This window comes from Myodes glareolus, chromosome 10, assembly GCF_982192425.1.
Source record: "Myodes glareolus chromosome 10, mMyoGla1.1, whole genome shotgun sequence".
Classification (NCBI taxonomy): domain Eukaryota; kingdom Metazoa; phylum Chordata; class Mammalia; order Rodentia; family Cricetidae; genus Myodes; species Myodes glareolus.
In genome coordinates this window covers 647,945-670,866 of record NC_142035.1, presented here as the reverse complement: position 1 = coordinate 670,866, position 22,922 = coordinate 647,945, and the positions used below count along the sequence as shown (strand labels likewise).

The window sequence follows — 22,922 nt, the reverse complement described above, 5'->3', positions numbered from 1 at the left end:
TTATTTCTAGTGGTTCCAATTACATTATTGTCATTCCTAACGCTTAGGTCCCCCAGTTCTAGTGCAAACTCGGATGTAGGCCCCCATGAACTATGGCTGCCAGCATTGCTACTGAAGGAAACCTTTGCAGACACCACGGCAGCGTGTCCTTCAGACTGCACAGTGTCTCAGATTTACCACAGATCCAAACACACCTAGATCCTGTCCTGTGTAAAACCAGGAGGCCACAAGCAGATCAGCTTAAGTTTATGTTTCCTTAGGAATTAGCCCAAAGTTGAATAACTAAAATCTCTCAAGCCTGAACAAACTTAAGGTTGTAAAAATGACTTTTATTGTTGAAAGTTTATTTAAACTTTTACCCAGCTTACATTCCTATCCGCTCCACAGTTATGGTCATGAAGGTTTCACAAGCTATCTGCACAAAGCTGCTCTTGTTGACTAATCAAGCAAATGCCACCGACACCACAGAAGCAAAGACCACCCTGTCATGGCCTTCCTCTGTAGGGCGCTCTTGGCTTCCATTTCTGGCTTCAGCATTTTAAATAACAAACTTGTTTAAACCCTGGGGGGGGCAGCCTATCCTAGTTCAATGATTTTTAACCTGGGGGTCATGACCCCCTTATCAAACCTCTGCCTCCAAAAATATTTCCATTATGACTCATAACAGAAGCAAGATTGCAGTTATGAAATAGCAACAAAAATAATTTTATGGTTGGGGGTCACCATGACATGAGTAACTGTATTAAAGGATCACAGCATTAGGAAGGTTGAGAGCCACTAACTGGTCTATATCATAGTCAGTGCTGACACACCTGAGAACATACTTACTCAGTGCTGACACACCTGAGAACACACCTGGTCTAACTATATCATATCAGTGCTGACACACCTGAGAACATACTTACTCAGTGCTGACACACCTGAGAACACACCTGGTCTAACTATATCATATCAGTGCTGACACACCTGAGAACATACTTACTCAGTGCTGACACACCTGAGAACACACCTGGTCTAACTATATCATATCAGTGCTGACACACCTGAGAACATACATACTCAGTGCTGACACACCTGAGAACATACCTGGTCTAACTATATCATATCAGTGCTGACACACCTGAGAACGTACTTACTCAGTGCTGACACACCTGAGAACACACCTGGTCTAACTATATCATATCAGTGCTGACACACCTGAGAACATACCTGGTCTAACTATATCATATCAGTGCTGACACACCTGAGAACATACACCTGGTCTAACTATATCATATCAGTGCTGACACACCTGAGAACATACCTGGTCTAACTATATCATATCAGTGCTGACACACCTGAGAACGTACTTACTCAGTGCTGACACACCTGAGAACATACATACTCAGTGCTGACACACCTGAGAACACACCTGGTCTAACTATATCATATCAGTGCTGACACACCTGAGAACATACCTGGTCTAACTATATCATATCAGTGCTGACACACCTGAGAACATACATACTCAGTACTGACACACCTGAGAACACACCTCTTTTTATTTTACCAACACTTTTTTTTTTTCCGAGACAGGGTTTCTCTGTGTAGCTTTGGAGCTTCTGGAACTCGATTTGTAGGCCATGCTGTCCTCAAACTCACAGAGATCCGCCTGCCTCTGCCTCCCAAATGCTGGGATTAAAGGCGTGTGATACTGCCGCCTGGCCTTTACCAACACTCTTAAAGATTATTCTAAATCACGATGTTTAGAATATCTGATCTTGTTTCTATACTTCTGAGAGGATTTAGGAATATTTAATGAGCATCCATCTCTAGACCAGTCTAAACAAAGTTTTGTTTTGTTTTTTATTTTGATGTTTTTGTTGTTTTTATGGGGTTTTGTTTTGTTTTGAGACAGGGTCTCTCTATGTAGCTCTGGCTGTCTTGGAACTCATTATGTAAACCAGGTTGGCCTCTAACTCAGAGAGATCTGCCTGCCTCTGCCTCCCAAGTGCTGGAATTAAAGGTGTGCGCTACCACCATCCAGCTGAGGACTGTATTTTTAAAAGACAGCTTGACTTTACAGGAAGTAGCACACACATTGTGCTCTTGGATACAGAGAGGCCATTTCCTCAAGGGAGGCTGGGGCACATTCACTCATCTTGAGAGGTCAGTCTGGAAACAGCTGGTAGGTTTTTGCTGAGAGGGTTATACCCACTTGCAGTAAAGCATCCTCCGGTAGATGCTTTTGGGGTACTCTCACCCCCTGAGAACTGGGGCCCTAGTGTCCAAGCGTATAAGGAGCTGACAGAGAGCAGATAGTCCGGCTGGGCTCCAGAAACTGGAGACGGGAAAGCAGCCTTGGGCCAGAGCCATCTGGGAAGACTCAGGTCCAAACAGAAAGAAGCGAACGGAGGACGGAGCAGAGCATGAGGTCAGTGGTTTTCTACAAAGGGTGTTCTGTCCCATGAGCTCAGGACAGAAGCAGCTGTCTCTGAAGGGAAAGGACCTGAAGCTCCAAAGCTTGTTCTGTGGCACAAGAGCCTGTAAATTAAGGTGCCAAGGGGTGGGGAGTGTGTGGATAACTGAGCAGAGGAGTGGCCAAGGACAGGTATGCTCTGGAAGGGATATGCTGCCAAGAACTCCACAGGCCTGTTGCTTAGACCCTTCTTGGCTTCTCTGTCACATGAAGTCTTCACAGGAGAAGGAAGGGAGAAACCAGGATGGCCTCTTGGATTTTGTGGACTGCCTCCTGGACGAGGATAGATGGGAAAAGAGTATGGCTCCCTCTTCACTCTTTCCTTTACAGCAAGGAGTACCTGAGGTATCTCTGGTATGTTTGCTATTCCTTCATCTCGGCAAGCTGAAGGATGGTGCACAGCTTCGGTGGAGGTCCAGGATAATCATGAAGCCCCTCTTCCATGGGTCCTGGCCATATCCAAGGAGCTCAGACCACGTTCTCATACCAGCTGGTGTCGGAGAGCTTCTCACACAGGGCCTTGAAGCAAGGTCTCTGTTTGGGGTCTGAGCTCCAGCAGCCGAGCATCAGCTTGTGTATGCTGGGTGGGCAATCCTGGGGGCATGGCATGCGGTAGCCAGCATTCACCCTCAGGAAGGTCTCATGATTGGACATGCCTGTGGCCCATGGGAGAAGAGAAATGAGATCTAAGAAGCTGGTGTTCACCCTCCAATCCCTGAAAGCTACACCCAGCTGCCTTTGGCCCCTCCCTAAATGCTGTCTCCAACAAGAATGACCACCACCATGCTCTGGACATTTTCTAGCACACTGTCTGTGGCTATTGCCTTCCCTGAGGACAATGTCTCAAGGAAGTGATCTCAGCAGCAGCTCCTGTGTGCTCAAAGAATAGAACATGGGTGGGGCTCTGTTTGGGGCTCTGCTTGAGGCTCTGGAAAGTACCTCCTGTCAAATCTGTGAGCCATTCAAGACCTGCCCCCCACTCCACCTCACTGCCTGTCCACATTTGAGTGCATTTTGGGTATAATACCTGGATAGGGCACCAGCCCCTTGCTGAAAATTTCATAGAGGAGAATCCCAAAAGACCAGACGTCAGATTTGATGGAGTAACGCCCTCGGGAGAGTGCCTCAGGTGCCGTCCACTTGTAGGGGACATTGTGGTTGTGGGAAAGGTAGATGTCCTCCTGTGATAAGATGGCTTATCGTGGGGCCCTGACCCTGGAGGGAGCTACTGCTTTTACCCTTCCTGTGTAGCATGGACAGGCATGGATGCCAAGGTCCTAGTGGGCAGATGTAAACACACTGCCTTATCATCTGACCCACTGACACCACCCAACAGCTACCAGAGGTAACTGCCACCGATGCTGCTAGAATCATGGCTAGGCCCTTTGTATCAAAAGTGCCAGTTCACTGGGCTTCTGGCAGGGTAGGGCACAAGGGAAGAGCTGCAGTGTGGGAACAGGAAAAGCCCAGTGCACATGGCTGTGTCCAAGGTACCCAGAGTTGGGCCAGTTTGGCATAAACAAGGCTGTGGCTGTATGAATGAAGCCATTCCCTTGCCTGTTAACACCACCTATCAAGAACTCATCTTTCAGAGGCAGACGGAACTCTGTGAGTTCGAGGCCAGCCTGGTCACCAAGAGCTAGTTACAGGACTGGCTCCAAAGCCACAGAGAAACCCTGTCTCGAACAACAAACAAACAAACAAAAACCCTCATCTTTCCTGTGGCTGGGTTCAGCTCAAGGCTTGGAAAATAAATCCCCATTACTGCTTCTGGTTTCTACCTCCGAGGGTCCTACCTTGACAAGCCTGGCCAGCCCAAAGTCCCCCACTTTGCAGAGATTGTTCTCTGTAACAAGAACATTCCTAGCAGCCAGGTCACGGTGGATGTAATTCTGAGATTCCAGGTAGCACATTCCCTCAGCAACCTGTGATGCAAAGTCCAGTAGTTCCGAAATAGGCAGGGCTTTCTCACCGGAGTCTGCAGGGTGATAAGAGGCCAAAGTCAGTTGGCCAGAGCTCAATTCTCATTTGTTGGGGCTGTGAGGGCTCCAGCAGAGGGCAACTGGGCTGGCTTAATTGGAACATAGACAGCCCTAGACCTTCTGCAGTTATGTACCTAGAGACAAAGAGCACACACATACTCTTTGTCCCACGTCCTTTCTGGGAATTATAAGGCAATCTAAGGGCAAAGATATGGCTGCAAGATAGTCTTGGTATATGGTAGCCACTGGACTTTCTAGATGGTGCACATTCAAAAAGTGTTATGCCTACAAGGGGCATGCATTCTGTCTCTGAAAGACTACTTCCTGCAGAAACCGCTGATGAAACACGTAGACTACACTTTACTCTTCCAGATGCTAGTGATATGTTAATACATATGCCCAGACACGATTGCCCTACGCTGCCCCATTCCCTTTCACTGTTGTGTGAAGCTCGGTGACATCATTGCACCGCGTCTCAGCTGATGGAGATGGTCTGGTTTTGTGATGAAGAAAACAGACAGGGTGTCCTCTTGTGGATGAGAGAAGTTGTGTTAGGGTGTGTCTGTGCCGTGTGTGAACGTCTATATTTGTGTGTGTGTCGGTGTTTTACAGGTGTTCGTGTATCAGTATGTATAGGTGTGACAGGACAGTAGGTCTCAGGAAGAGAGAGGGGCTGGTGGGCAGAAGCAGGTCACCAGCAGGTTACACAGAGCCTATAGCAGTGACCTCAGTTAACTCTGGGTATAGAAATTGTGGACGGGTGTTCTTTTTTGTACTTATCGATACCTTTTCAAACTTTATGATCAGCCATTGGTAGAGTCGTCATAGTTTAAGTCATTTGCTTTCCTTCTTTATCATGGATGTATAATGTGTATGTGGACATGTGTGTGGAGGTCAGAGGACAATCTTGGATGTTAGTCTTCACAACTTACATTTACGAATTTACGAGGAGAGTTTTTGTTGTTTGCTGCAGAGCCAGAGAAAACAAGGATTCGCCCACTTCCTCCCATCTCACTGTAGGAGCCTTGGGATAACAGGCTGCTTCCACTTGTTTCTGTGTGTGTGTCCTGCTGCCTCCAGCACTTTCGCCTCAGGGAAAGGAGGGTGGAGCTTGCCACTTACCCCGCAATAACTGCAGCAGATTCCCCTTGGGCATGAGCTCCGTGATGATGTAGACAGGATCCCCTGCAGATGCCACAGCGTACAGAGCCAGGATGTGCTTGTGCCGCAGCTTCTTCATGGCCTGGATCTCAGACTGGAAGGTGTGCTGGTGTAGAAGGTTGGCTGAGAGACACCAGTCTCAGTGAATACAGCCCTTGACCTGTGCCCCGAGGAGGAGGCTAGGGCCTCCTGAAGCAGCTCGGGGAAATACAGGCAGCCTAGGAAGACAAAGGCTCACTCCAAGCCCCCACTACCAAGGCCTCAGTGCCCCAAGCCTGATGCAACCTTCTGCCCTCCAATGCCCCGCCTGCTCACTACTGCCAACGTCAACATTTCCTGGGTGGATGTTCTCAAGGTCTTGGCTGACCTGATGTTTGAGGTATTGGGTATAAACCTGAGAGTGAGGCTGGGATTCTGGGTGAAACTCAAACTTCTAGTTTCAACAAAAATGGGTACAAGTGAAAGAAATGACTCCCACCATGATGCAGGTGCCCAGTCAGTATGTTGGGATGCCCTCAGTGTGGTGAGACTAGACATGCCACTGGCAGGGCTAAGAGGGAAATAGCATGTGACCCGCTCACCTCTAGAGATCACCTTCACAGCCACTCGGATCTGGCCTTTCCAGAGCCCTTCGAAGACCTCCCCAAAGTATCCGGCCCCCATCTTCTTACAGAGCGTGAACTCCTCTCTTGGCCTCTCCCAGTCATCCCAGTGGGGTGAGGACTCAGTCTTTTGCTGGGGAAACAGAAAGGGTGATGGTGATGGTAGGAGGGATACCTGGGTCACTCCACTTGTCTTCTGTCTTCAGGGAGGGTTTGCTCTGAACCCCACAATAGGAGCCCTGTTTATCTTTAAATTTAGAGATACATCTAGCATAGTAATATCTGAGTGTCTTGCGTAAAAATGCAGCTGTCATCATCCACCAAGGTCAATAAGCTCCCTCAGGCAATTGGTCAGCGACCCTTGTCTTCAGGCTTACCGGGTATCAGGACTTAGCAGGGGCACAAGTGAACTCTGGTGAGTCAGTGTAGTAAGAGGGACAGCCAAGAGGAATACCATCTTCGGAGCCCCTCCTGCCCCCATACTGTACTCAGCAACTATGTCACAGAGGAACCAATGGCCTACCTTACAGCAGGGCATGGTCAGTTTCAGGCCATGGGACAGGCTCTGGGTCTTGTGGTAGTCCACAAGCTCAGACAGGCCGGGAAAGGACACCGTCTCATTCAGGTGCAGCCAGCCCACGTCATCCTTCCAGATCCTGTAATGTCGCACGGCCTGAGCGTCCAGCACTGGGGTGGGTGGCCAGCAGAAAGAGGCATAAGCAGGCATCCTACCTTGTATGTCCCCCACTTTTCCTGTCCCTGCTCTTACCCTGGACACTGCTTGCCCATGGCTACCTGGCAACTCCTGTCATAAGCCATGTCTGTTCTGTTTTCTGCACACCTAGGTTATTGGACCGTGTGTATAGTGGAACACCTGTGGAGCCTTGGCTTCCATGACACACACAGGACATGCCAGAAAGCTCAGGGAAACAACCCAAGTTAAGAGTCCCTGGCTTTCTGTCCCAAAGACTGAAAATGAGTAGCTGAACCACAAGGAGAAGTCGGGACTTCCAATGGAAGAGAAAGATGTCCCTGACTTCACAATCAGAAGAAAGGCAGATGACCATGTGGTCAGGAGAGCCTCAGAGCTAGCATAGGTGAGGGGAGGTCTGAGAAGCAGTACCAGAAAGGACATAGTCTGCTCCTGGCTTCTTGCTGACTCTGACCAGGAAGGCTCCCTTTGAGTTGTCCTCAGCCTGCAGCCTGTCCATGGCCTCTAAGCGGGAGATGCAACCAAAGAACCACCTGCAGGGGAGAAAGTCAACCTCAGCCTCTTGATCCTCACCCCAGCCCCACATCCACCCGGTCTCTCAACTCTCTAACCCTTGCCATGTCTATCTGGAGTCCTAGCTACCCCTGGCTCCCAACTAAGCTGCCTCTCATGCTGCCCCCAACCCTGCAGAGGCCTTTGGGCCCATTGTGGACCCCAAAAATCCTAAATGGCTGGTTCTGGACACCAGTTTCTTGTGGCCCGGAAGTGGGATGGGAAAGCACTGCCTATTACCCTGCTCTGGACGATGATCACTTATGTATCAGTCCACCCCATCCCCAAAGGCTTACAGTTCCATCATGTGGATGTCTCTTAACAGGTCATGGGACCAGACCTGTTGACGGAAGCTGCTCATTCATCTCCTAGCCGTCCAGACTCAAAATAATCACATAGAAACTATATTAATTAAAACACTACTTGACCAATCACTTAGGAGTATTGCCAGCTAGCTCCTGTATCTTAAATTAACCCATTTCTATTATTCTGTGTATTACCACAAGGCTCGTGATTTACCAGCAAGGTTCCAGGATGTCTGTCTCCTTCTGCAGCTACATAGCATCTCTCTGACTCCACCGACATTCTCTCTCCATATATATTCCAGCCTGGCTATATTCTGTTAAGCCATTGGCTGCAAGCAACTTCCTTATTAACCAATGACAATAAAACATATTCACAGCATACAGAGGGGAATCCCACAACACAGACCTACAGATTCCAGCCTTGGCCCAGAAGTAGGTGGGAGAGGGATATCAACAGCTCCCCAGTGCTACTTCCTGGCTTATACTTTCATACACACACTCATATAATCACGTAGCCATTTGCACACGTGCACTTATATGCACAGACACACATACCCATCCATGCACTCACATTTGCATGCTTGCACAAGTATGCACATACAATGTTAAGCACACCCTTATGAACTTGCATAGACACAGTAGCACATACTCTCCCATTCAAAAGTGTCTCTACATGCTAGCTCCCAACACAAGGGCTGGACATGCCTGAACTACAGGTGCAAGTCCATAGGTCATTGGAATTCCATAGGTCATCTCTGCCCATGGAGTCTCCTACTCCCTCAAGAGTGACTAGAACATGGACTACACAGGGAGCCCAACATTCAGCTCAAATTCTTGAAGTTCTTCTCCCCAGGTCCTGCAAAGCTAAAGAATCTTTCCTACTAACCCCTCTGACCACTTGGCCTCCTCTGCTTTGCTCTTCTGACTTCTTCACTTGTGTTAGAGTCTCAGGACCTCAGGGCCTTTGCTCCTGCAATTTTGGCCACTTCTCTATATAGGATCCCTTCTTTCTCCTCCCCTTCCCTCACCACAGGACCTCACTACATAGACCAAACTGCCCTTGAATTTACAGATCCATCTGCCTTTACCCCCTGAGTGCTAAAGATATGTGTCACCACCTGACTCCTCTCTGAAACTGTCATAGGTACCATTTATCACTGTTTTTTGTCTCCTTAGGTGCTCACAGTCTTCCACAATAGGTGCTCACTGTGAGATGAGGAGTTGGGGAGGGGGGCCTGAGGAGCAAAACAAGAAACCCCTTCTGCTGGACCCTTCCCAGCCTTAGCCCAGAGCAACCTATATAGCTTGGGTCCTTGCGTGGCTGTGGGCATGCCCACACTGGGCACTACTGTAGTTCCTCAAAGCCTCTAGGGGATCGGGTATGTGGCCAGCAACAGTGGACTAGGATGCTTAAGGGAACATGAAAATACATACCACCATGTTTGCATGTACCCCCAATAGGTGATAGATAGGCGTGCCCCAGCAGCCTTCGGTTTCCCGTAACTAGGTCGCATATCTGGTTCTGACTTCTTGGAAAGTGAGCACTTCACACCTCCAACAGCTCTTGAATTCCCACACAGATCTTGTCTCTTATAACCAGCATCCTAAAAATCCACTCTGCGTCCTTCTGAACTATCTGAATCCTAACAGAACAGTACTTATGACTGTAAAGTAGTCATGGGTGGGTCCAAAGGAGAGACCCCATTCCTCAGTGCCACAGAGAGGCACAGCCCCATTTGGTAACCCTTTTACCAGGATGTTAAGGATCAGAGTATGACCAACTGAATGTCTAGCTAGGATCTTACACCCTCTGACTTCCCCAATCCATCCCAATTCCCACCCCTCCCCTTGTACCAGCTCTCCAGGGTAACTCACGGCTCAGACTCCACAGTTTCCTTCTCAGCCAGGTAATCGTGGGGCACATAGCCCTCAGCCAAGGCTTTGCCTGCCGCATCCAGCAGGGTGGCCCACCACCACTTTTCCTCCTTCCTGGTGACATGCAGGAGGTCTCCTGCCTGAAAGCTCAGTTCATCACCTGTTCGAGCCTTGAAGTCCCAAAGGCCTACATACTTAGGGCCCGGGTGGTCCTTGTCCCGAGACATCATGACAGGCTCGATGGCAGAGCCAGCTGTGAGCTGCTTATAGATACTCGCTGCTGGGAGGGACAGGCAGGGTTTTCCAGCAAGCTAGTCACACCTACTTCCTTATGACGGTCAGGAGAGCAGCCTCTCCTAGTACCCATTGGAGATGGACTCTTATGTCTCCACCCCAAAGAACCTTCTGGCCCCTGTATGTTCTTTTGTCCTCAGGATCAAGCCATGTTGAGTGTTTACACTTGTCTCCAGTGGAAGTCTGCCATCTAAACCACCCCTGACAAGGTCCAGTCGTGGTTATAAGGAGTAGCCTACTAGGCGGTGAGCATGCAGCTATCAGCTGAGCCCTCAACCCCTGGTGTGAGTCTTAGAGCCAAAGAATGGGGAGAGGAACAGTGGAGGGAAATCTCAAGGACAGTGGGCAGGTTGCTAGAACACACAAGGAACAGAGTTGAGAGCCTTTTCTACAGAGAAACCCTCCTACACTGACTGGTGCCTCCTGCCAATGGAGAAAGTTTCCCTCCTGTGCACACACTAACAGATACTGAGAGTTGTGAAGGACTTGACAGTCCTGACAGCCACCTCCCTGGATAGGTGTCCACCCACCAGACACTGGCAGGACTAGATCTAGGGATGGCATCAAGAGAATCAGGTAGGACCTGCATTGGAGACAAGGGTGGGAGGGGTCTGGGTGAGACTTGTGGACCAAGAGAGGACATACCCCAGCCTGAGCTGCTACTCAATTCTGGCCCCTTTAAGTGAGAACGCTCAGGTGCGCATCTATACTGAAGAAGCCCCCAGGACAGCACGCTAGACCACATACTGACAGCTGTAAAGACGACAAGAGCCAAGGGATATGAAGGCATAAACATCCGTGTGGGTTATGGGATGGTCTAGAGGGCTTCCTGGTATCTTCTGACTTGTCTGTAGATCATCGACATCAGCTCAAAAAGCAGGCACGGTCCTGTCTTCCCAGATAAGTACACAAGAGGGCAGCCATAGAAGGTGAGGAACGACTAAGAAGTGCCCACACCACCAGGGCCTCTGCAACTCCTCCTCCCTCTTTCCCAACCTTCCCTCCTGCTCTTTGACTCCACCTACCCCCCCAGACCCCTCCCAGGCCCCTTTCAACTCACCTCCCATGCTTCCCCAATTTCTGGCAGCCCTGCTTGTGATTGTTCCAGTCTTCCTAACTGTCCCTTCTCCTCCCATTAAACCTTTAAAACTCCAAAGATTCCCTATCTCCAGAGTGACTCTAACCGCCTTTCTCACTGCGGCTGGTCAGTTGTGTCCACTATGGGGTGATCCTACCCAGGAGGACAGCCACAAAGAAGGATGGGAAGGGAAATTAACAAGTCCATAAGAATGAGTAGCCTGGGAAATGACACTTCTTGAGACTACCTATTTGAGTCTTTTTCTTTCCTTTTTTTTTTTTTTTTTTTTTTAGGCAGGGAAGGATGGGGATGCTGCTGATTCATGCCAAGGATCAAACCCTGGTCCACATGCAGGCTAACGATCTATCGGTGAGAACTGTGCCAGGCCTTGAATTTTCTTTCTTCGAGGAGATATAGTACAACCCCCCCCCCCCCGCTTCCTAATAGGATTCAGGACAGCAACATGTATTACTTAGTAGCTTCACACCAACCCAGCCCAACTCAGTTCCCATAAAGTGTGGGGAAGAGGCATTGCAGGAAGAGGAAAGGAATACGGATGGTACAGGCAGAGGTCAGCCTCAGGAACTCCATGGTTGCCTCCCTTGTCCCTCCAGAGCCCTCGAGTCTTGAGCCTCTGAGTCCAAGCTGTGTCCCAGACAGCTACATGCCCCTAGATGAGACCTGTGGGCAGCTCAATGGAAGATACATCGGGTAGCTCAAAAGTCCTTGGCCTCTCCAAGGAGGGTCAAACCTGTTCATCTTTGGTTGACTAAACACACAGGAATGTGCCAAGACCCAGCCAAACCTGCTTTTGTGGCTTGGCTACAATCCCAGCGCCATCTTTCTCCCCAGGCTGTGCCATCCTGTCTCTAGTGTCCTCCTGGTTTGACTCATGGTAGCCTCTTAACATCAGAATGCTACCATCTTATACCATGCAAGCCCTTGGACCCACACTGCTGCTCTGTGGGCTGGCAAAGCAGGGAGCCCCCCGCAGCCAACTGCCAGTTCCAGATTCTTCCCCTCCAGAGATCAGAGCTGTAGGTTAAGGCAGAGGCAGGGCCATGCCTCAGTCCAATCCAAACTGCCCCTTCCACCTACAGAGACCAACATCAGCACACTCTGTCGGCCTGGACTCCACAGCTCTTAGGAACATCCAGTTCTGAACCTGCAGTCAGGCTGACTGGGTTCTCACCACCTCCATCTATGATACAACCCACGCCCTCAGTCCCTCTCATTCAGCCCTGCTTCCCCACGAGAAAGCCCATGACTGGCTAAGCCCCAAACTCTTGGCTGTAACTTAACACGTCACACGTGAAGTTCAGCTCCCAGTTCCCTGTTACCCAACCCACAAATATGGTTGGTGATCATGAACAAATTGGCCTCAGTGGGTGCAGAGCTGGCCCCACATTCCATGTCCTCTAGGGGACTGCCAGGCTTTCTGCCTTCCAGCCTTCTGGACACAGCTGCTGGGAGAGTAAAATGGCCTTGGGTCCCCAGCAAAGGCCCCTAATCCCCAGCATACTGCTCCTGGTTAACGTGTTGAGTGATCCAAGACCCAGCTTCTCCAGGCGTCACGCTCAAACACAAAAGTGACCCACAGGGGCTTTGCCCCAGAAAGTAGATTGTCTGGTTGTCAGAATCCTACCTATATCTTCATCCTTCTGCATCTGGAAAAGGTCTAGGAGTTCTGACCACCAAACCACACCAGTCTGCCCTTTCTGAAACTGAAGAGCCTTCTGACTTCAACCCCAGGCCAGGGAGCTGGAAGGGGCTGTTCACTTGGCCCCAGCCACTTTCACTGTTACTATCGTGGGGGTCCACACTGGAATGCTGCTTTGGCTCTGGGTATGGTTCAACTCTTCCTCCCATCTTTTAGAGTCTCCAGCACTCCATTCTGGGAACTGGTATGTGAATCCATTTGGAACACGTTTATTGAAGCTGACTCTGTGTACCTAAGGTTTGCCCATACCTGTCGGGCAGTGGGCGTGGGCAGGTGATGCCACTGTCTCCTCTGAGTACCCAGCTTGGGAACCCTCACACTGGATAGTCCATCAAACCCACAGTAAGACTTGAGAGAAACTGGGCTTCTCATCCCTGATCTTAGGAGGGAGCGGAGGAAGCTCAGAGTGAGGTAAGGGCAGGGAGGAAACAGCTGGCTCTGCTGGAATTCTTTTGTCCAGCACTTTCTTACAGCTTTGATACTTTATCATCAACAGGTTGGAAACACCAGGGATTCAAACTATGCCAGGAGGAGGACATCAGCCCTCACTTCTAAGCGAGTACTCATGACCAGGCCCTGTCTGCATGCATCCGTCTGGTGGGTACATGGAAGTACCAGCCTATGTCAGTGAAGGAGCCCCAGTGTTTGTTTCTCGCGGGCTGTTGCCATTCCCAGGTGTTAGCATCTCCCGTGTGTGTTAGTGACAAGTGTTCCCTTGGGAGACACCCTTCAGGAAGCAGTTACTGGAATGGCTGCCTGTGGGACTGGAGACTTGGTCACGTGAGGCTCAGGTGGAGCCGCCTGTGGATCGCGTTCAGCTTCTCCCTCAGCGTGGCAAAGGTGGGACGCTCCTCAGGACTGCCCTTCCAACACTCCACCATAAGCACATAGACCTCTGCTGGGCAGGCAGCTGGGCGTGGCAGGCGGTATCCACGGCTGATCTGCTGTAGTGTCTCATGGTTGGTCATTCCTGGTAAGGGGCCAGCAAGAGGGGCCAGGCAGCAGTTGCCTTGATTCTGCCTGGGTGACACCAAAGAGACTCCCCCAATCCCAGCCTCGGCAAGACCAGTCTGTGCTGGTACTCCAACCCCTACCCAGGTATCTTTGGGGTCAGTGACTCCCAGGGCAGGGTGTATCTCTTCTCTCAGGGAGGACCCCAGGCTACCTCCCTCAGACTAAACTTGCTATGATGAATTATAGTTTCCTCTCGGATGGCTCACCTTCATAGGGACACTGGCCGTAAGTGAAGACCTCATACAGCAAGATGCCGAAGGACCAGACATCTGACTTCTGGGAGAAGACACGGTAATTAGCTGCCTCGGGTGCTGTCCACTTGACAGGGATCTTGGAGCCACTGCTTGGGGAGTAGACATCATCCTGGGGATGAGGGTAATGGTGGGGAATTCAGAGTAATGCCTTCCCCTCTGCAGGGGCTAGGAGCCTAGAGCCCCACTGACCTTGAGCAGCCTGGCCAGGCCAAAATCAGCTACCTTGCAGGTGAGGTCATCACCCACGAGCACGTTCCTGGCGGCCAAGTCCCGGTGTACAACCCGTCGTTCCTCCAGGTAGCTCATGCCCTCAGCTACCTGGCAGGCAAACCCCAGTAGATGAGGCAGGTTCAGGGCCTTTCCCTCCGGGCCTGCAGAGAGAGGGGTGGGGTGGCGGAACTCCCGAGGGCACAGGCTGATAGCCAGTAAGACAAGTGCATGTACGCACACAGTCTTCCTCTGCCTTGGCTCCCCCATCTCGGAGAAAGTGAGAGCACCACCTGCTGAGGCCTAGTAGGCAAGAAATAAAATGAAAAAGGGAAAACCCTGCACTCACCACAGGCCCCAGTGCAAGCTGCTTCTTGGCACCTCCCTGGACCCCCAAGAGAGATAGTACTTTACCCAGACTGGGTCCAAGGTAGTCAAATGTAGGCCTGGCCCAGACCCTTGGCCTCAATGCCTCTGCTGATCAGAGGCTCAGTAGGACCAGATGTCTGCATCCTGGGCCACATGTGTCCCTTCCAAAGGCCTCAGGATTCTTTTTTGTGGACCCAGGACTTGAATGTTACCATGAGGGTTGGCAGATGTGGCCACTACAGGGTAATTTCAGGGAGGGTATTCACTCACTGCCCAGGTAGACCTGCAGGTTGCCCTTGCCCATGAGTTCAGTAACGATGTACACAGGTTCACCCAGGGAGCATATGGCGTGCAGCCGGATCAGCCGCTCATGCCTCAAGCTCTTCAGCGCTTCAATCTCCTTAGTGAGGTCTGCCAGTTTCATGTCAGCTGTGGAAAAGATGCCGCTCCAGGACTGTGCATGGCCACCATTGCCCTAGGCTTCGGGGTCAGAGGGCAGTGCTGCCCAAGCCTGGTAGCAAGGCCTCACCTGATTTGATAACCTTCACCGCTACAGGCATAGAGCCCAGCCACAGGCCTTCCCACACCTCACCGAAGAAGCCTTCACCCAGCTTTCTCCGAAGGACAAATTCTGATCGTGGCCGTTCCCACTCGTCCTGAGCCAGGGGCACCTGTGGGAAGGGACACTCAGTGTGCTGCCTAAGACTCCCCCAGCAGAGTGAGCAGGAAGGCTGAGCTTCTATTTGAACCTAGCCTCCCTGTGAGTCTCAGGAAGAACCCCAGCATCAGGTCTCAGCCTTTCCCTCCCCAGCATTCCCTCACTCCGGGCCCTGTCAGGGGAAAAGGGGAGCCCAGAACTGACCTCCAGGAGGCCAAGCCCAGAGCTATGAAGCTAATTGCTTTGGGGACTTATGCGGCCGCTTTACCAGAGCCGGACATCCGTCTCCAAACACTCATTATAACCCCTGGCTAGGCTGTCATCACAAAACCAGAGGAACCAGATTGCTGCCCTGCACCCAGTAATATCAGATACTAGGGAAAACAATATCTCCTCTCTCAGCTTCTGCCCTCAGGACTTGAAGCAGATCTGGGTGCCTTCCAACACTAGTCTTGACTTCTCCTGATGCCTGACAGAACTGGGTGCATCCTATACCCCTTTAGGGTCCCCAGTCTTCCAACAGCCTCAGAGGAGATAAAACTGGTGAATGGGGCAATCCCATCAGAATAAAGAAGCCATTGGACACTGGGTATTCCCTGGCCAAGTCTAGGCTAGAGGCTTGCCAAGAGACTCTAAGATAGGGTTCTCGGTGATCCCCAGATATGGAGAATGTCTCAGGTCCACCTGGGGTATGCAGGGCTGCAACAGAGGATTCTGGATCAGCTTCCAGTTGGTCTTGTAGTAATCGAGCAATGCATCCAGGCTGGGGAAGAGCCGGCCCTCCTGCAGGTAGAGGCTGCCACAGGGTGCCATGCAGATGCGGTAGTGGCAGACTTTGGTTGGGGCCCGGACTGGAGACAGAAATGAGTAACATTGTCTTGGCTGTACCTGCCTCAGTTACCCAGACCCCAACATCCCAAGTGGCTTCGCTCAGATTGGCCATGGGGGTCACTGAGGTCAACAATACTCTGTGCAAGAGAGGACATGGGAAGCTACAGGCCACAGGACAGCCAGGGGGTCTGGGGACAAAGAGTGTTGAGTAGGTACATGTTGGATGAAATATTAAGTCTGCTAGGTGGTGAATGGAGAAAGTGGGGAGAGAGAGAAAGTAGAAGAAAGGAAGGGAGGAGCTTGATGACCAGCTTGTCTATATAAGGGCTTCCAGTATAGGGATGAACCACTCCACAGTCAAGAGGGTCTGGCCAAGTAGAGCTGAGCAAGATGCCCGACCCAGGACATGAGGTCTTGGGGGGTTGTCTGAGTACCTGACAGGGAATATCCCCCGATGCTGCTTTCGCTAGGCCGGATGAGAAAGGCCCCCGGTGCATTGGCAGGAGACAAGAGCAGCTGCTGGGCCTGAGTTCTGCTGATCCCACTGAAGTACCAGCTGTAAATCCAGGACACAACAGTCATCTTTCAGGCCCAGCCATGTGACCCTGGCAAAGGTGTGAGGCCTCAATGCCCTACTGCCTCTCGGGGAGAAAATGTGTTCAGTGCCTGAAGCTGAGGTCCCAGGCCACCACTATCAGGTGACTGGAATCTTCTTCGCACAGGTATGACTGTCTACTAACCTGGGCTACTGATTCTGTTTCTTTGATATAACTCTCGTTCCCTGCTCAGAATGTGACTACTAAGCCTCACAAAAGTTAACATCCCTGGACAAAGACCAAAACCCCCAACTTGAGACTTTGTTGAGTTCCTGTGGGGGTCCACAGGGAACTGAGGTCCCCAGTGAACTGTCCCAGAAGTACCCACAGAGCTGCTAGTATGGCCAGGGAAAGAACCAGGGGTGTTACCTGTCTGGGCATGGCTCATCTGAGAGATTGGCTTACATGGGACCTGGGTACCTCAGAAGAGGAAGGCTAAGGCAGGGTGGGCAGGATGTTAGCGGAAGCAGACAGTAGAAGGCTAAGGGGAAGGGCATATTCTAAGTACCCCCTGCCCTCTGAAGGGCTATGCCTAGGTGGACCAGCCTCTTGGCTGGCTTGGAACTCACTATGTAGACAAGGCTGGCCTCAAAGATTCAGCTTCCGAGTGCTAGAATTAGAAACATATACCACTCTGCCTGGCCACTCCCTTTATTCTTAGGAGCCAGAAACAACCTCAGAAAGACAAAGTCCCTGTAGGCACCTCTGCTCCCCAAGCTCCAAACAGGGTTCCACAGCTGGTCAACTTCCTATCCAAGCTTTTCCTCTTGTGAGAGCTTCCAGGAACCCAGTGTGCTGGGGACCACAGTCATGCAAGAAGAGGCCTGTGAGCTTAGTCCTTCAGTCCCCTCAGATGGAGGCAAGATAATAGGGAACACTCAGTGTGACTCAGGTCAGCTCACAGAAGAGCAGACAAACCAGGCCCACTCCTAGGGATACACGGGAAAGAACTGGCATGGCCAGGGTGTGGGCCTGGGCTGGAGCAGGGGGGATGAGCACAGCTGGAACCAAAAGATAGTAGCAAATGAGTGGACAGAGGCCAAGATGTGAGAAGCAGGGTTAGTATTGGCAGGCTAAAGGGAGATGAGGGATGTCAAGGATACAAACGGAGCCTGGGCTACGTAGCAGGCTCAGGAAAGTCCACAAACTCATTTCAGAATCTGGAAGTCTAGACCCTTGATGCTTCCTGTCTCCCTACTAAGAACCAGAGCCATTACTTATAGGATCTGTGGGCAGGGAATTGAGATTTTCTGGCAGATGAAGAGCCCCTAGAGTAACAGGACAACAGGACAAGTCTGTGGGGGCCCAGAAGTGGGAGTTTCTCCAACACAGCCCTAGTCTTTCCTTGAAGCCGTGACAGGATCCAAGCCACTATGGGACACAGCTGGGCTTCTGTGACAGTCGAACTGTGGAGGATATGCCTCCAGGGTCTCTCCCTGGATTATAGGGCCAGGTGTCTGGGACTAATGACACTGGAAGTGTGGTCAGCTCTTTGATCTTCAGGTTCAAGCAGTCATTAACTCTCCCACTAGCAGCGCTGCCTCCCTGAGCCCAGCCCTGCCTGCCCTGCCTGCAGCCCACAGGACCAGTTCACAAGTTCTGTCTCCCACACCTGGGTACCTGAGACCTTCACTCAAACAGCTACTTGGCCCAGTCTACCCACTGCTGAGGGCCAGCAAGCAGGCATGGGGCAAGTGTCTGGATCCCTTTCTATGACTCCATTTTACCTACCACACAAAACCTCCCGGGAAGCTGTTACTGCCGAGGGGTCCTCATGAGGTTAGAGATTGATTTGAGCAATGCTAATGCCAGAGGTTGGTATGCAGAGGACTCAGGCCAGGACAAGCTGAGTGCAAAACCAGAGACAGTTTCCTAGACAAACTCTTGAACTTTCAACAGATTCCTACCCATGACCCTGCTGCATCCTGGCTGGTATGCAAGACTTGGGCATCAAAACCAGCCTTTCGCTGCCAGTGACTGCCCAACTTTGGAGGTAAAGAGAAGGCTATCCTCCACACCCACTCAACCAAAACAAATCAGAGCAATATCTGCCTCACACTTAGACTCCATTTGAGGTGGTTGGATGAATATGGATAGATAAGAGGGGCAGGTGAACAATTGGCTCTACCCTGGTTTACAGTGCCTGGAAGTACTGGGGACCCTGTAGAGCCACCTGAAGGCTCAGGTGTGGCCCCCAGCTTTCCAAGCAGTGCAATGCTATGTATGTCACCTGGTCTATCCAGCAATTGGTTTCCCCGGACTTGCTCAGTCCTGGGTTCCCCCTCTTCTTGTCATGCCACACCTGCCTGCCCAGCCCAGTGCCAGCACACACTCTATACGCCCTCCCTGACTGTAAGCAGGTATTTCTTACTCTCAAAACCCTGATGTACTCCACTGGGCACGGCAGCCTTTTAGCCCTATCTCTCAAGCCCAGATACTTACGGTTGGTCCGAGGGTGTCTCAGGTGTGGCCTTGGCAAGGTAGGTGACTGGAACCAGTCCGGTACTGGGCGGCCCAGAGAGCCTTTGGGCAAAGATGTAGTCACCCTCCTCCTTGAGGGCGAAGAGTCTGTCCCCGCGGCTGACGCTCAGTTCCTCTGCACACCGAGCAGTGAAGTCGTAGAGCGCGCGGAAGAGTCGGGCACGTGGGGCGGGAAAGCTGCAAGGCTCAACTGCAGCGGGCTGCTCTAGCACGGGATTGTCGTCGAGTCCCTGTATCCGGGGGATGTCTTCGTCCGACTCACCGGCTGGCCAGATCTTATCCCAGAAGAAGGACAAGAAAGTGAGCCGCTTCCGGAAGAAAGGCTCCATGCCGAGGGGGCCTGGGTGTGGACGGAGGCGCATGGAGCCGACTTGGGTCAGTACTCTTCAGTGCTGCCGCTAAGACGGTTGAGCACGACAGCCATGCACCAAGGAGCCCAGGGTGCGCGGAAGAAACTGGAAAGGCTGGTGGGACAGCCAGGCTACTCCGTGCTTCCTGCCCACGTTCTTACTCGGCACGGGATGGGAAGTGACAGGTGACACAGACCCTAACCCTAACCCTGGAGGTCATTACAGAGGGCTCCTCAATCAGGCACACAACACGTGTCAGTTTCCTGGATGGTGTATCAATGCGTGGTCCACACAGGCTGCTCCTCCTATCCTTCCACAGCTGTGTGCGCTGGAAAGCAGGATCTCGGCTAGGGTTAAAAGCAGCTGGGCTAGAGATTTGTGCTGCAGTAGGCTCCTTCAGCGAGACGGAGTTGGGCGGAGCCTATGGGAAGGGGCGGGGAGAGGAGGGCCCACCGGAACAAGCTGCCCTTACCTCCCCACTCCCAGACACAGGTTGCAGAGGCTCACTCTGTCTTGCTAGCGTGGCTTATGCAACCAGCAGTCGCCCTAGGACAGTAGGGTCTATAGAGGGAGCAGCTCATCACCAGTGGCCAGATTTCTATGAAACACTATTTGGCTTTTTAAATGTTAGCTAATTCTTTGACATAACTACTCCACCTCCCATACACACCTCCTACCCCACCCACCACTTCACTCCCACCCCTGCCTGCCACACCACTCCCAACAGGACAGATGCCAGTAGGTATGGGCAGCCAGTCCAACTTAGCAGTGGCCTCTGGAGTAAATGCTCAACACACAGTAAGCTCTTGGCATCCTGGTCCTGTGTTGAAAAATGGTGATAGTGATCTCAGGGGAATCCATGAGGTACATAGGAGGTGTGGCTGGAATACGATGTCTGAGTCACTTCATAGCCAGGAGATGCTTAATACAACTGCAGAGAGGAGGAGACAGAGATCTAGGAGTCCAGGTTGGGGATATGGTCAGATTCAAGCAAAGGGCAGGGGATAGCCTCAGATAAGCTCTCACTTAATCCTAAATTTTCTGTCTGTGTAATGAAGCAGCTACCTGCCACCCAATTTTTCCTGAGTCAGGAAATGGGAACCAAACTCCAGCAAGCTCAGTTCTTGAATATATTCCTGTTTTAGTCTGCGGAGGGGGGTCTCACCTACAGACTGCCTGCCCCCTTGCTGGCTTCTCTCTTCCAAACACCGCACCTTAGTACCTGAGTGATTACTACTAAGCCTCCATATGTAATTGCTGCTTATACTTCAAACATATCGAACAGGTTCCTTCCCCATCTACCCTAGACAAGCAGAGACTTTTATCTGAAGAACCCGGGGCAATTTGTAAGTTCCAGTATACCAGAGATACCTATGAACTTACTGGCTTTGCCCTTCCAGCATCCCAGGTAGCTGAATCCTAGTGGGCTTCAGCAGTCAGGAAGGGACAGGAACCCTCAGGCACAAGCTCCATGTCATAGAGATACAGCCGGGTGGGTGTCCAGAAAAGGTAATTACGAATATAAAATTTGGGGAGTGCCAGAAGGGGCCTCAATGCTCACACCTACCTGCCTTGCTGGGTATAAATGGAGATTTTCACACCCAAGTCCTCAGTGTTATCGATGTACCTCCCTGGTAAGAAGTTAAGCTTCCTATCTTCAAGATGAGAAGCCTCAGGGAGAACCCCCTCTGCACTGATTATGGTGAGGTCAGGCCCAGGGCACTGAGTGTGTAGACTCCTCCTGGATACTCCCTTGCCCCTAAAGCCTCTGGGTCCTGATCTCAGTGACTCAGTGCATTCTATGTGTAGCTGGAGCCCAAAGACAGGCTGGTGGTCAAGAGTAGAGGACTCTGCTCTGTCCAATGACCTGTTCTCCAGTCCTTGTCCCCAGACCTTTTTATCAGCTCAAGGAAATGCTGAGAGAGGACAGGAGGCCAAGAATTGCTGTCAGAAAAGCTTCAAGGTAGAGGAGTTTTCTTCCTCTTCCTATAGATGAGGAGAGTTCAGTCCCTCCCCAAGATCAGAGAAGAGAGAGAATTTGTGGGATTCAGTTCTCAGAAAAACAAACAAACAAAAAGCGTCTCACCCATTTCCACGGACCAGAACAGACAGAATTGTATATTCTGTGTCATTGTATGTTGCAAGCATGTAATTTGCCTTTTGGTTTTAATTTTATAGGGGTTTACAATTAAGAGACTTCCTTGAGTCCCTTGAGACTGACTTTTAAACCGCGTTGAGACTCCAAAAAGACTATGAGGACTTTTGAAATGGACTAAGTGCATTTTGCATCATGATATGACCGCAAGCCTGTGGCAGTCAGGAAATGGAATGTGGTGGTTTACGTGAGAATGGCCCCATAGCCTCACATATTTGACCCTTGGTCCCAGTTAGTTGGATCATTTGGGAAGGATTAGGTTTGCCTAGAAGGAGGAGGTGTGTCATGGGTGGGAGGGGCTTTGAGGTTTCAAAAGCCCAGCCCTCTCCAGTTGGTTTTCTCTGCCTCCATCTTGCAGATAAGAATGTGCACTCTCAGCTACGGGTCCAGCACCATACCTGCCTGCCTGCTGCCAGGCTCCCTACCATGATGATCATGATCCCAATAAACTCTTCTTTAAGTGGCCTTGGTTGTGTGGTATCTTGTTACAGCAATAAAAACTAAGACAAGGGATGACTTGGAGACAGGCTGGCCCTGCCGGACTCCATGAGGTGTCTCTGGGGCCACAGACCTTACCCTGTTTACTAGCATAATCTTGTACTTCAACTTTTCAAGAATCTGTATCTGGGAAAATTGATGAAGGGTAAGTGGGATTGTAGGATCATCCTTCTTCACATCTGCAGTGAGCCAGGAGTTGCGGTGCATGTAGTGAGTGCATGCCTTTTAATCCCAGAGTTTGGGAGACAGAGGGAGGTGGATCTCTGAGTTTGAACCCAGCCTGCTCGACAGAGTTTCGGGTCAGTGGGAGCTACATGGTAACACCCTTGTGAAAAACAAACAAAAAACACAGCAAAACCTGCGTGGGACTGTCTGTGCACACCTCAAAATGAAATTTTTAATTAAAAATAAGGGGAGCTGGAGAAATGGCTCAGAAGTTACAAGCACTTGTTATTGTTGACTGCCTGAGTTCAGTGGCCAGCATCTACTTGCTGGATTAATAACCACCCCAGTCCCAAGAAATCCAATGCCCTCTTCTAACCCCTGCTCATGGTCCATATACATATGGTAAAATTAAAAAAACAGAGTAGTGGAAAAAAGAGGAATAGAGTGGGACTGAGGAACTTTCATAAGCCCGGAGCAAGCCCAACCCCCAAGAAGAGGGTAGTGAGCCTCACCCATGTCCTTCCTGAGGAAGAGCTGGGGAGCTGGCATTCTTCCTGTGGTTTGTCCCTCCTGGACCTTCGGATGGCATCCCTTTCGTTTAGGGT

General features: G+C 51.0%; 2 protein-coding genes across 31 annotated transcripts; both read right to left on the bottom strand.

Annotated features, from left to right (window-relative positions):
- Positions 1 to 308: 308 nt before the first annotated feature.
- On the bottom strand, positions 309 to 9,951 carry Ptk6 (protein tyrosine kinase 6). 29 transcript variants are annotated; one of them, XR_015738993.1, is made up of 11 exons: positions 9,648 to 9,951; positions 7,327 to 7,448; positions 6,727 to 6,890; positions 6,183 to 6,336; positions 5,563 to 5,724; positions 4,255 to 4,436; positions 3,486 to 3,639; positions 1,075 to 3,114; positions 998 to 1,043; positions 921 to 966; positions 309 to 889 (listed from the first exon to the last, which is right to left on the bottom strand). XR_015738993.1 is itself a non-coding variant. In XM_048441361.3 (8 exons), exons 1-8 carry the CDS (start codon positions 9,875 to 9,877, stop codon positions 2,927 to 2,929), a joined length of 1,356 nt encoding a protein of 451 aa, XP_048297318.1. In that variant the 5' UTR covers positions 9,878 to 9,951; the 3' UTR covers positions 309 to 2,926. The 29 variants fall into 29 exon arrangements, 1 of the variants encoding a protein (XP_048297318.1); XR_015738980.1 differs by having other exon boundaries at positions 309 to 812; positions 844 to 889; positions 921 to 3,114; XR_015738989.1 differs by having other exon boundaries at positions 998 to 3,114.
- Positions 9,952 to 12,932: 2,981 nt separating this feature from the next.
- Positions 12,933 to 20,134, bottom strand: Srms (src-related kinase lacking C-terminal regulatory tyrosine and N-terminal myristylation sites). 2 transcript variants are annotated; one of them, XM_048441363.3, is made up of 8 exons: positions 19,111 to 20,134; positions 16,507 to 16,628; positions 15,926 to 16,092; positions 15,113 to 15,254; positions 14,854 to 15,012; positions 14,230 to 14,378; positions 13,960 to 14,116; positions 12,933 to 13,709 (listed from the first exon to the last, which is right to left on the bottom strand). In XM_048441363.3, exons 1-8 carry the CDS (start codon positions 19,509 to 19,511, stop codon positions 13,516 to 13,518), a joined length of 1,491 nt encoding a protein of 496 aa, XP_048297320.1. In that variant the 5' UTR covers positions 19,512 to 20,134; the 3' UTR covers positions 12,933 to 13,515. The 2 variants fall into 2 exon arrangements, with proteins under 2 accessions (XP_048297320.1, XP_048297319.1); XM_048441362.3 differs by having other exon boundaries at positions 14,197 to 14,378; positions 19,111 to 20,133.
- Between the last annotated feature and the right edge of the window lie 2,788 nt (positions 20,135 to 22,922).